Raw genomic sequence first — 12,787 nt, 5'->3', positions numbered from 1 at the left:
CAAGTTTTTCTGTGGTTTCCTTGGATCACTTAGGCAAATATTGGGGCAACAGTATTCCACCGATAATCTTTAATTCTCTTCTGTCTTGATTTCGTCCGTCTCAACTTTCTCATCCGAACCACCACCCACCCATTCCCACGATTCCTGAAAGTAGGCTGAAGAGGGCCTTCCGCCCTACCTTCCGGCGTAGTCCGGAGGGACTGCCCGCCCACTAGCATTACTGGCTAGTGGGAATGAAACACCCAAAACAAAAAAAAATTATAAAGCCGACGCTGATCTTTTGTGTACCTAAGCAACCCCTAACTGCTGCATCGCTTATTACTTTTATTCTCTTACTTTTTTCTCTTTGTTTGCCCCACTCATGAAGCATTTCCTAGATTAGCAAGGGCGTGTTAAACTTGCCGAAACTCGAATTCAAATGATGCCATAGATTAACATGATCAGGAAACTTAAGACCAGTGATATTGTTTCTCGAAATGGGGTTGGGACTTGAAATTTTTTACTATCTACTCATACGACTTTCTAAATAAAATTTTTTCCTTCTGACCAGAAATAGTTTTTGAGAGAGGCACTACATTTTGAAAACCGTCCGAATTCAAAACGCTTCTGTGGCCTTGGAGAGTGCGCGTAACGTCACTACTCTGTAGTAGACAGGGAGCACGCGTAGCGCTGCTTCAGTTTCGCTGTTTGCGTAATTATTGATAAACAAACATATCTATCTTTTATCTTGTAAGCAAATTATGTCAATTCAGGCTGAATTTTATTGACCATATTTAAAAAAAATGGAGTAATTCAGGTTTATTATAACACGTGTTACAACTATAATTACGAAAGGGTAACATCCTACGATATATAACACGACTGGAGATTTATATGCATTTATTATTTTGTTTTTTCGCTATTATTGGAATAATTGTATGAAAATTTCTACTTATTTTTAGTTCTAAAAGTATTATCTAAATATACTGTCCAAAAAAAAACGATTTTATCACAGGGTTTTTCGTTATAGCCTCTTTGGTTTTGAGGTTAGGGTATTTCCAAATTTTATCTGAGACCTCATTTCAGTGCGCTATTAAGCAATAGGTATATATCTACATCTATAAGGATTACTTTATTTTCTGATTTCTTTTTCAACTTCTTATATTAGTGTCCTCAAAAAAGAGGAAGGTCTCAAAAAAGAGCGCACAACTGTGGCGGGTTGAAAACGATAAACACACAGAATGTAATCATTATTCTAGTTCTATTTTTTGAAGGCTAACTCGAATTGAATTTCGAAATTGTTCCAATATATTGAAATTTCGAGATATTCTACCTAACTGGAAAGATTTAGATTTTGGAGTTAAAATATTTCATAATCTTGATGTGCTGGAGCAGTCATACGGGATTAAATTTGAAATTACGACGAAAATGTGTAACCTTTTCGTTTTCCCCTTTTTAAAAATGTTTGCGAACATGGTTTATAAATCTTTTTATTTACAAAATCAGTTTATCAATTATACATTCCAAATTTTACTAATGTGAATAGTCAAAAGACAGGGATAGAGATAGAGGAAAGATTTTTTGTAGATCAGTGAATTACGATGTTTCATGTACTACCAATAATCTATACTAATCGGATTGATTTGAGAATTTTCTTAAAAATTCAATAATTTTATTTGTTACAAAATTAGATAAAAAAAACAGTTCATTAACTAATCTCTCTCTAAAATAGCATCTGCTCTAAATAAATGCTGAACTATAGATTAGATATCTATTAAGCAACAATTTTTCTACATAACTGAAATAATCTTTAATCTCAAATAATAGAAAAAATAAGCGGTCGTCCAAATGTCTTAAGCGAATGTTTATCTTCCTACCTTCCTATCTATTTGCTTATAGAAGTATTTCTCGTAAATTCTCTTTTGTTTTACTCCACAATGTTAATAAAAAAAAACTAAAGTGATTGTTACTAAAGAACGTTATGGTAGGGAATGGGTTTTGATAAAAAAAAATACAAAAACACCTGATACCTATTCCGTTAGTGATGGATATAAAAATTGTTTTTGGATGGAAAATATTGATTGAACAACAATAATTTTTGTAATACGCAATTATTTCAAGTGTTTTATCTAAGTATTATTTATGTATGAACATTATTAGCGCTATTTTTTTTCTTTTAATAAATACCCATGTACTTAGGTAATAATAACTTTGTTTTTATTATCCAAGAAATGCTGACCTAGCAAAATTATTATTACTCTTACATACACTTGGGATTTAAAATATTGGTAACAAAAACATACAGGGTCTAACAGGAAACATGCTGTGTATATATAGAGAATCATCATGCGGTAAAAACAGGCGACTATAACACAGCACAGCATAAAGATTCTATACAGTAGGTTCACTTCTTAGCCACGCCTTCTTCTGCTGACGTTTTCCCAGTTCAGCGCACATAAAGTCAATTTACAATGGCCTGCTAGAAATGTCGGTATTTTAAGCAGATCAAAGATGTGAACCTACTGTATAGAATCTTTATACTNCCTAGTTATAAGTGTGGTTAATAAAGGATAATTTTTGGAATAAAGTTCCTCATTCTAGAAACAATCATCGTTACCAGATGAATTTATTTTTACTCTCTAATTTCTTTATATTTCAATGGAGATTCTAATCGCGAAAGAATAATTTTTACTCAAAAAAAATCATTTGGCGAAATTTTTTTTTTTTTTCCTTATTTACAAGCATTTAAAGTAGTTTTCAAAGTGCAAGTAACTTTTAAGTAGCAAGAATTCATTTGGCAGAAAAATTAAATTGTATTGTTATTAAAGAAATATATATTTTAAATTCCCTTTTTCCCTAATCTGGTTCCAAATTCCGACAGTCCTTTTGACATATTTTCAGCAGTTAGTTCTGACCGAATGCCTGTTACATATTTGTGAGTAGGGAAAGACCGAATATAAAGATAGGAGACGGAAAATTAGAAGTGGCTGATTTCTGGCTTTAATAAAGTTGATTAAGATATCATAATGTTTTTTTTTAATTTTTTTATGTATTATCAGCCCTTTGTTTTAAATTAGTAAACTTTAATTATATTTTGATTGACCTTGAATACGTAATTAACAAGGAAATCATATAAGTAGATTATTGTCAGTAGGGGGCGCAACATGTTGCTAATCTGAAAACTTGATGACGACTGATGAATTTCCATGCCAACTAATAAGCTCGTTTAGGGCTTCAAACATTCCATTCATCCCGTAGTCTACGCTGTCAAAATCGACATTGTTGCTTCTTACAGAAATGGCAGCACAGTCAAAAATATTTATTTCCAAAGCACAACGACGTTTCAGTTGTAGGTATACAGAGTGTTTCTAAAATAAGGAGCAAGCTTGCAGGAGATGATAGACCACTATAAAACAAGAAAATTAAGTAAATGTTTAGTGGTACGAAAGTCCACCTTTTCGAGAAAAACGCATTTAAAAGTACAGTCAAGGACCAGTCCAGCCCTGGTAGGGTCATGCTGGGAAATATGACATTGCAACGCCAAATTCCATCAGTTGTAGCGTCCCTGTTATATTTCTTTTGTATTTTGTGTTCTTAATACCATGCCGAGGTTTACATTAAATAGTACCGCGTACTATCAGCTATGAACAAAGTAGTTATGCAATTAATTGTTATCGTAATGAGCGTCTAAAGATTATTATGTGTAGTAGCGTAATAGTGAGCTATTGATATATTAAGCTGTTGATATTTACTCTATTAGTCGTTCCAGAACCGTCATTGTTCACATTTTTCATTGTTGTAGTTGTTTATTTGTTTTAGCAATTTCTCAGTACATTGCCATTTCACGCCCAGGGCCGGCTTCAGATTGCAACTTCGTCTGGTCTTCTTACAATTTCTTTTGTTCCTCAACCACATTGCTTTACTCTCCGTGCAAAGGTTATTAAAGGCTACTTATTTCGCAGACACCCTGTATAAGCAATTTTATTGAACTACAAAATCATAAACAACGTCAGTCTTTAATATATCTACATATAAACTAACTGAAAAACTAAAAATAATCCTCAAATATTCAATTATTTGTGTCAGTACATATGTACGTTGTTATTGGAAGAAAATATTGTTTTTAATTTTTCGACTTTTGTCATATCAGCTTGTTAATACTTTAATGTTAATTTATATATTAAAGATTACACTGCTCATATTTTTAAACCTGAAAAAAAGTTGTTTATATTCAACCGAATCGTGACACTTTTGAGATAGCAAACATATTTGACAATTAAAATGTTATCAATTTTTTTACGTTTTTTTTTTCAATGCCATTCGCTTCTTATATTAGTGAAAGTTGAACTTGTTGATTTTAAAAATATTCTGTTATCTGTAAGTAGTGGGTTATTTGGTGCTATAGATTAGGACATAGCCGCAAATTTATTAAATATTCACATTCCGCCTATATTTTTTTGCATATATATGTAGGAGTGTTTTAAATTAATTGAATTGTTGATTCTTTTACCCTCTAAAAATCAACCCGCAGTAATATTTTTTAAATATTAATATAATTTAATATTACCCTTCCTATAATAATGTGAGCAATTAAAATTGTTATCGTACTTTAAAAGATATTTTTCGCAATAACTCGGAGAACGGGCAGATATAGGTATCAATTTAATAATAATTTATCAATTCAGTATATTACAAGATTAAGTAGTACGTACGTATCCAAATAATTCAACCATTTTTGAAGTTATTCGTAAAGTAGGCTGTGCAATATCCTGACTGGCAGACAAAATGTTACAAAATAAGTTATTAAATTTGCGGTACAGGCAGTACTTTTACTGCGTTTGTGGTATGTATTGAGAAAAAACGAGACGTCATCGAATATAATGTTCATTTGTCTTTGTTTAACAAGCTATTACGACTGTGGCCGTCACAGCCATTCATGAATCATGGTCTTCGTCATATCTACCTCCACTACGGTCTGAAAATTCACCCATAGATGTTACGTTGACAACAGTTAAGTAAACAAGTTTTCTTACATTTATTACTTATTCAAACATACAAGGATTACGGTCTAAACTGTTTTTTTATAAACAAGAGTCAATTTCGGAAGGCGAAGTCGATAGCAAATTAATTGATGCACGTAACAGTACCTATATCCATTTAGAATAATCAGAAAAAGCCCAGCTCGTATGAATCAAAGCAGCAAAATAGCTCACTCTCAGTTTAATTATTTATTACGATCCTCCCGATTGCCCTAGTTATAAGTGTGGTTAATAAAGGATAATTTTTGGAATAAAGTTCCTCATTCTAGAAACAATCATCGTTACCAGATGAATTTATTTTTACTCTCTAATTTCTTTATATTTCAATGGAGATTCTAATCGCGAAAGAATAATTTTTACTCAAAAAAAATCATTTGGCGAAATTTTTTTTTTTTTTTCCTTATTTACAAGCATTTAAAGTAGTTTTCAAAGTGCAAGTAACTTTTAAGTAGCAAGAATTCATTTGGCAGAAAAATTAAATTGTATTGTTATTAAAGAAATATATATTTTAAATTCCCTTTTTCCCTAATCTGGTTCCAAATTCCGACAGTCCTTTTGACATATTTTCAGCAGTTAGTTCTGACCGAATGCCTGTTACATATTTGTGAGTAGGGAAAGACCGAATATAAAGATAGGAGACGGAAAATTAGAAGTGGCTGATTTCTGGTATCTAGGGAGTCAGGTCGGAAGAAGTAGTAGGGATATAAAGCAGAGGATAGCACAGAAGAAGTCATTTCTATGGTGTATGTAAGGAGTGCGGCGCTGTAAGAGTCCTAAACATGGACGGTAAGCGTTATGGAAATGAAAAGGTTAGAAGCGTTCAAAATGTGGTGTTACAAGCGAATGATGAGGATACCGTGGATAGTGAAGGTTAGAAATGAAGAGGTATTGGAAAGAATAAGAGAACAGAGGACTCTATGGAAGTCAATAAGAAATAGGCGAGACAGGTTGGTAGGACGCCTTCTCAGGCATAAAGGTCTAGTCAGAGACACATTAAAGGCATAAATGGGAGTTAGGGGGGTAGAGGTAGACCTAGATTAGAATACAGTTCGCGAATAGTTAAGGATGTGGGATGTTCTAATTTAAAGGAAATGCGAAGATTAACTCAGGATAGGAGAGAGTTGAGGTGCGTGTCCAATCAGTCTAAGGACTGACGACCTTATAATGATGATAATTTGTCGATTAGCTTAAGAAACTTCGTTCTTAGCGGGTTTCCGACGACACCACATAGATTATTTATATTCCCAATGGGTGCCGCTTGTAAAGTGTCGACCCAACCTAACCAACGATAAAATTAATTGTTTAAAACTTTATACACAAATATTACACTTGCCAATTTACTTATTATTTTACCTGTAGATTCAATCATCAACTGTTGTGAGCATGTACAACGTAGGGGGCACATTGGGTAGTATCCTAACGATGTGGATAATAGACGTTTTTGGAAGAAAAGCCATTATTATCGCAGCAGGCATTTGTGATTTAATATCTTGGGCTTTAATGTACTTCGCAAATGGGGTAGAAATGCTATGTGCAGCCAGATTGTTGGGCGGAATTGCAATAATACTTTCTATGAATGTAAGTTTTCAGGGTCTATTGTTCTGGTGTGTATTTGTAAATAATTTCAACGCAAAAAATTAAATGAGGGACGCAAAGGGGTGGTCAAAAACTGCTTGGAAGAGTTACCCGATTATTCTTGAGTAATCCTTTTCAAACTAAATCCCTTCAAGCAAATCTGCATATTTCAGTTCAGTCCAAAAGTGGTCCAACATTTGTTTCAACATTTTTTGAAGTAAATTACAAAAGTTTTGATTAAACAAAGAACGCCCAATGAGGGTAGACGAAATTTAAATACACCTTTCTTCTCCTTGCTCTTCATTTCGGTCAGCATTGGATATTTACATACATAACGAACTTCTTTCTAGTGTGCTACCATTTATATTGGTGAAATATCACACAATGACAACAGGGGTCGGCTGAACTTTCTGATGACAATTTTGAAAATTCTTGGAACGGATATAGGATTCATTGTAGGACCTTACGTGTCCTTTAAAACATTCGCCATTATTTCAATATGTGCCTCGATTATTCCTGTAATAAGCACTTTCTTCATACCGGAATCGCCGTATCATTTAATTAAAAAAGGAAACAATGATGAAGCCAAAAAGGTCATTCAGAAACTGGCAAATAATGCATCTGATGAAGCCTCTTTAGGAACACAATTCAAAAGCATCAGTTCTTCGGTAGAAAAGGACATGCAAAATAAAGGAACTATTTGTGAACTTTTCTCCAACAGCATGTATAGGAAACCGCTGTTTATGCACACCGGTAAGTTGTTTATTCCGTTGATGAGGTAACTGATTTAGACTTCTAATATTTTAAATATATGAAATCCTATGACATTGTTAGTTACTTAATAGTGGATTAATATGCAATATTAATTTGAAATCATTTTTTCGATTTTTTATTTACCCACTACAAACTACCTCAAATTAATAAGGGAAAAATTTTTGTTGTTGTCACACCCACGCCGGGAATCGAACCCGGTACCTCTCGTAGTTTAGTGGACAGAACATTGGTGCGTAAAGCCAAAGGTCCCGGGTTCGATTCCGGGTGGGGGTGTGACAACAACAACCACGACCAACCGACCTACAACAGCAACAATTTTTCCCTCATTAATTTGAGATAGTTTGTAGTGGGTAAATAAAAAATCGAAAAAATCACTTCAAATTAATATTTCGAATATTTGTAGGTGTAAAGATGGTATTCGTTTTTTGTGGTAATGGTGTAATTAAATCGTATATGCAAACTATTATTAATGCAACAGGAAGCAGTATGTCATCGAGCACTGCAAGTGTCATTTTTGGAGTCGTCAATTTCGTTGGTGGTAAATAATTTTGGGTAAATCTACCCATCAATAAAAGAAATTAATACGAATGAATTTCCAGCTCTAGCTTCCGGAGAAATTGTTGATCGTTTTGGCAGAAGACCCTTGCTCATGGTCTCCAGTTTGTTGTGTTCTATAAGCATGTTATCTCTAGGATTATACTTTTATCTTCAAGACGCCACTTCTTATAATATTGATGCAATTTCCTGGTTACCAGTTACCAGTTTGGTGCTTTTTCAAGTGTTCGTTGCGATTGGGATTCTTTCCATACATTACGTGATCGCCTCAGAATTGTATCCGATCAATATAAAGGCTGTCGCCGTGTCCTCAGTTACGTTGCTGGCACAAACCTTGGGCATTGGTCTTCAATTTGCTTTTCAGCCATTGAGCGAAATTGTGGGAGAGTATACTTGCTTGTGGTTCTTCAGTTTTTGCTGCTTTCTAGGATTCCTCTTTGGACTCTTCATACTCCCGGAAACGAAAGGAAAATCGTTTGACGAAATTCAAATGCTGCTCAATCGACGAAAGGGCGAAAAAGTTGTTGATAATAAAAATCAAGAAAATGGAAAATTCTAATGATGTAACTATTATAAACCGTCCAGTTGAAAATAAATTTTTATTTTTCTCGCCTTTCTTTTAATATTGGTGCAAGACTGGATTAGTCTAAAGGTTTAGAAAGTTTTTCTTCGGCACGTATTTCGAACACTACTAATCTTGAGAAAAACTCTTAGATGAAATGGAATGCATAATACTTAGTCATTTTTCTTTCTTCATCTTCATATTTCATATTGTTTTTTAAAATGGATAATTAGCTAGTTACATGCAATGGCGTTTCTCGGAGAAGACTCCTCATGCTATAAGTCACAATTTAAAGCCTATATTGAACTTAAATATGTTGGGCAAATAAAAAGGTCTATCCTGACAAGATATAAAGAACATATTGTTCACTTTAGATTTAATCGGATTGAGAAGTCAAGTGTTGCCCAGCATATTTTTAATACAAACCGCCCTGTAGGCCCTAAATGTTTAAAGTTAATCAAAGAAGTCTCTTGTAAATTGGAACCAGACGTTTGGGAATGTTTACATATTCAAATAAGTAAAAATAATCTCAAAAACTCAGATTTTGGACCCATTGATAATTCATTATTAATCGTAAGCTATATTCCCTATCTTATGAGAAGTTTTCGATTCCTGAAGCATGTGTAGTTGTTTTTGGCCTCTTAGGTCTTTCTAGCTACGCTTATTGAACACTTACGTTACCTGTTCTTTCCCTTTTTTCCCGATTGGGAAGTGTGCTGTTAAGCATAAGCTAATTGGGTGTAAGGGCTCACAAGGCCTTCTAACCTTCCACATATCAATGGTTATTGAACACATTTACATCTTAAAATCGAATTACTTACTTATTTGTCGAAGCATACATTAGTTAATGTCATTTCTAGTTAGTAGTGGTTTTCAGACTTTGTCTATTAGGTACTGAACGTATTCACGTTTTCCTACAAACCTATCTACTTCTTTCACCCCCCGCCCTTCGGATGTTAAAATTTAGTGTACCTTCCACATCTTCTACTCCTTTAAAATTCTTCAAAAAGATATTTTTATAAATTTAAATAATACAATGAATAGAAAAGATTAGAAATAAGGAGGTATTTAGAAACTATAGGAGGACAGATGTCACTAACGAAGTCAATTAGAAGAAGGCGAAATAGATTGACAGGTCACCCCAGGCAGTCATCATCATAAGGTCGTCAGTCTTAAGACTGGTTGGACACGCATCTACACTCTTTCCTATTCTGGGTTAATCTTCGCATTTCCTTAAAACTAGAACAACTCACATCCTTAACTATTTGCGAACAGTAATCTAATCCAGGTCCTCTCCTCCTAACTCCCGTTTCTGCTTCTAATATGTCTCTGACTAGCCCTTTATGCCTGAGAAGGTGTCCTACCAATTCATCTCGCCTTTTTCATAACGACTTTCTTAGAATCCTCTGTTCTTCTATTCTTTCTAATACCTCTTCATTTCTAACCTTCTCTATCCACGGCATCCTCCTCATTCGCCTGCAATACTGATACGGACGTGAATTTTATTTAGAAATTTATTCTCCGAATCAACAACGCCGGCCGAGTTGACCGGTTTCTGCACCCCTATGGGGCCTCCCGATTACCTGCCTACCACCCTATGCTACAACCGAACTTTACATTTCTCATCTTTTAACTTATATTTTAATTTTACTTATAATTATGTTTTCGTTTTCTTTAATAATCTTTTTTTCACTTATTCGGTTGTAGTTTCCATCTTATGTCCTTACTTGTTTTTTACTATTTCTTTTACAGGCTTTCTTTCTTTCTGTAACGTTTACTTTTTCTATCTTTCTTAATTTTTATCTCACAACAGCGTTCTTTTTTTTCAACCCTATGTTTTCCCCTCTGCTCAATCACTTCTCGCTATCCATTTTTTATTTTTCCGCCGCGAAAGTAATGTTAAAAACGAATTCGTTTTTTTCATTTCTTTTCGCCCTACTCTTCACACCCCACTATCAACCCCTCTTTTTCCTAACCCTTGCTCGGAGCTGAGGTTTGTATAAATAATCGTGCTCACCTCAGTACCGACAGTCCCAATATCCCACCGACCCACGGCAAGGGAGAAGGGCCCCGAACCACCAGTTTTCTTCGTGTTCCCCGTGCCGCGACTTAGTGCCGGTCACCAGTAACTAGTAAGTGCGTTTTCTCCATTAACTCTGTCTGTCGTTTTTTTGTTTTTTTTATGTATGTTATCTTCGTGTACATGTATATAGTTTTGCTTTTGTATATATTTTTTGTCTTGTGTAAATATTAACCTGTGCCCGCGTATAAATAAAACTCTATCCAATAACCGAGTGTATAAAGTTGTATCAATACCACATTTCGAACGCTTCTGACTTTATCTTTTCCGCCCGTATAGCGCCGCGCTCCAAACATACACCTTTAACAATCTTTTTCGAATGTCTAAATCAACCGTTCGCGAGCATAGAAGTGAGTTCTTTTTATTGAAGGCGACTCGATCCTGTGCCATCCTCTGCTTTATATCCCTACTACTCCTTCCGTCCTGGCTTATCTGACACTTTTTGTAATTTTTCGTCTCCTATCTTTATATTCGCTCTTTCCCTACTTTTCCTTCTCTTGCAGCCCAGTATTTTTGTTTTTATTTCTCAGGCAGTACTAGAGACATATTAGAGTAGAATCAAGAGTCACGAGGAGTAGAAGTAGACCTAAATTAGATTACTGTTCACAAATAATTAAGGACGTGGAATGTTGTAGTTGTAGGGACATGCGAAGATAGGAAAAAGTTGGGGTGTGTGTCCAACCAGTATTAGGATTGACGACTTTATGATGATGATACATTAGAATAGCTTTTTTTCTGTTGATTTGCCATTATAGGCTACTAATAACTGCTGCAGAATAGGATGTTTTCTTAAATTATCGTTAGTATCAGACTATCTCTCTTTGTTTTTGTAGACTACACATTTCAAAGAAAAATGCACAATAACAAACTAAAGCGTCTTCTATTTACACATGTAAACGTATGTAAAAATAACGTAGTCTAAGTTGGCTGAACTGATATAAAAGTACCTACTCTCTATTTATCAGATAAGTCTTGACACATTTAGAGAGGGTTACGGTGCATTATTAGGATGTAAATAGATAAATTTATTCAGTTTTGTTCAAAGCGGTGTTAACTGTGACAGTTTTAGTCAAATTAAATCGATACCTACCTATACTATATATAATGTTACAGGTTATTTCCAAATGGAGATACAGACAATATTTATATTGCATCTCTGGTAAGGTAGGATTTACTACATTTATACATTATATTGACAAAACATGTTTTTGCTCTCAGTTTACTTTTATACAATAACAGACGGATGATAAACTATATTAAGAATCAATTTTAAACTAACAAAGGATTAGGCAAATTATATTAAGAATATAACGCTAGTAAGCTAAGGGATGGTGGATTTTGAATCATTAATATTTACTTAATCTGCAGAAAAAAAATCAAAAACGGTTTAACTGTTTGTTCTTGTCAATCAGGGGCCAACCCTCCGTAAGGGGGATGTTTTTTTCTCCTTCCTCAATCACGTTTTCTCATGATTGTTGTTTCTGTATGTAACCTTTGCGACATTTATACTTGGAAAAAAGGTCTTTGACATTGTTAAAAAACACCGACAATAGTTACTGATGATGTGGATTTGGTCCATATTGGCAGTACCCTTGTCATAATCCCCCAAGAAGGCAGTAGTTTCTGTATCATGTTACTAATATTTTAATATTTTTAAAAGGGCAAAGTTAACTTATAGTTTTGATAATTTAAAAAAAATAAATTAAAATATTTATGAGATTATACAACAATAAGATAATAAGGATTATGCCGTTACCTACTGTATATTGTTGTTGGCTTTAGATAAGTTAATGTGTAGGTAGACATCAGTTGACTCCCTATCTTTGATATTTGCGGAAAATATAAAAATAAAATCGTCAGGATAAATGATAAATACAATTAGAAGAACTGTTGTGTAAATATTATTACCGTGATATTTAAGAAAATTATTAGGAGAATTAATCAAATATTAAAAATATCCACGTTTTTCTCGTAATACTTATAAGGACACTTATAATACGTGTCAACAAACATTAAGCATTTTTTTTCAGGCGATTAAACACTCATTACACATCAGATGAACAATAAAATAGTTTCATCGTTTTTTAAAATTGTCACAAATGGCCCACTCATAGAATGGTGAAATATTTTTATTTTTAATCTGATGTTTGATCATTGTCGTCTATTTTATTTTTATAGACGTGTCTCGTAATAAATAAATAAATAAAAATTGTATTGTTATTA

At 33.8% G+C, this 12,787-nt stretch overlaps 2 protein-coding genes across 4 annotated transcripts in view; both read left to right on the top strand.

Annotated features, from left to right (window-relative positions):
• The first annotated feature begins 4,534 nt into the window (after window positions 1–4,534).
• On the top strand, window positions 4,535–8,532 carry LOC108740447 (facilitated trehalose transporter Tret1-like). The gene is made up of 6 exons (XM_025977549.1): window positions 4,535–4,822; window positions 4,886–4,989; window positions 6,378–6,596; window positions 6,944–7,346; window positions 7,771–7,905; window positions 7,967–8,532. Exons 1-6 carry the CDS (start codon window positions 4,765–4,767, stop codon window positions 8,479–8,481), a joined length of 1,434 nt encoding a protein of 477 aa, XP_025833334.1. The 5' UTR covers window positions 4,535–4,764; the 3' UTR covers window positions 8,482–8,532.
• Window positions 8,533–11,545: 3,013 nt separating this feature from the next.
• LOC108740450 (facilitated trehalose transporter Tret1-like) overlaps window positions 11,546–12,787 on the top strand; it is a 6,989-nt gene continuing 5,747 nt past the window's right edge. For 2 of the 3 annotated variants that reach the window (XM_018474775.1, XM_018474774.1), the window contains exon 1: window positions 11,546–11,728. Coding sequence is in view for 1 of the 3 variants with exons in the window: in XM_018474773.1 (XP_018330275.1) it covers window positions 11,669–11,723 (55 nt within the window). In the remaining 2 variants the exon portion in view is untranslated. The remainder of the gene's footprint in view (window positions 11,729–12,787) is intronic. The other variant, XM_018474773.1, reaches the window with a different exon arrangement.

This window comes from Agrilus planipennis, unplaced genomic scaffold, assembly GCF_000699045.2.
Source record: "Agrilus planipennis isolate EAB-ADULT unplaced genomic scaffold, Apla_2.0 scaffold251, whole genome shotgun sequence".
In the NCBI taxonomy this organism is placed as follows: Eukaryota; Metazoa; Arthropoda; class Insecta; order Coleoptera; family Buprestidae; genus Agrilus; species Agrilus planipennis.
Note: the sequence above shows the minus strand (reverse complement) of the source record. Positions and strands in the feature narration are given on the sequence as shown.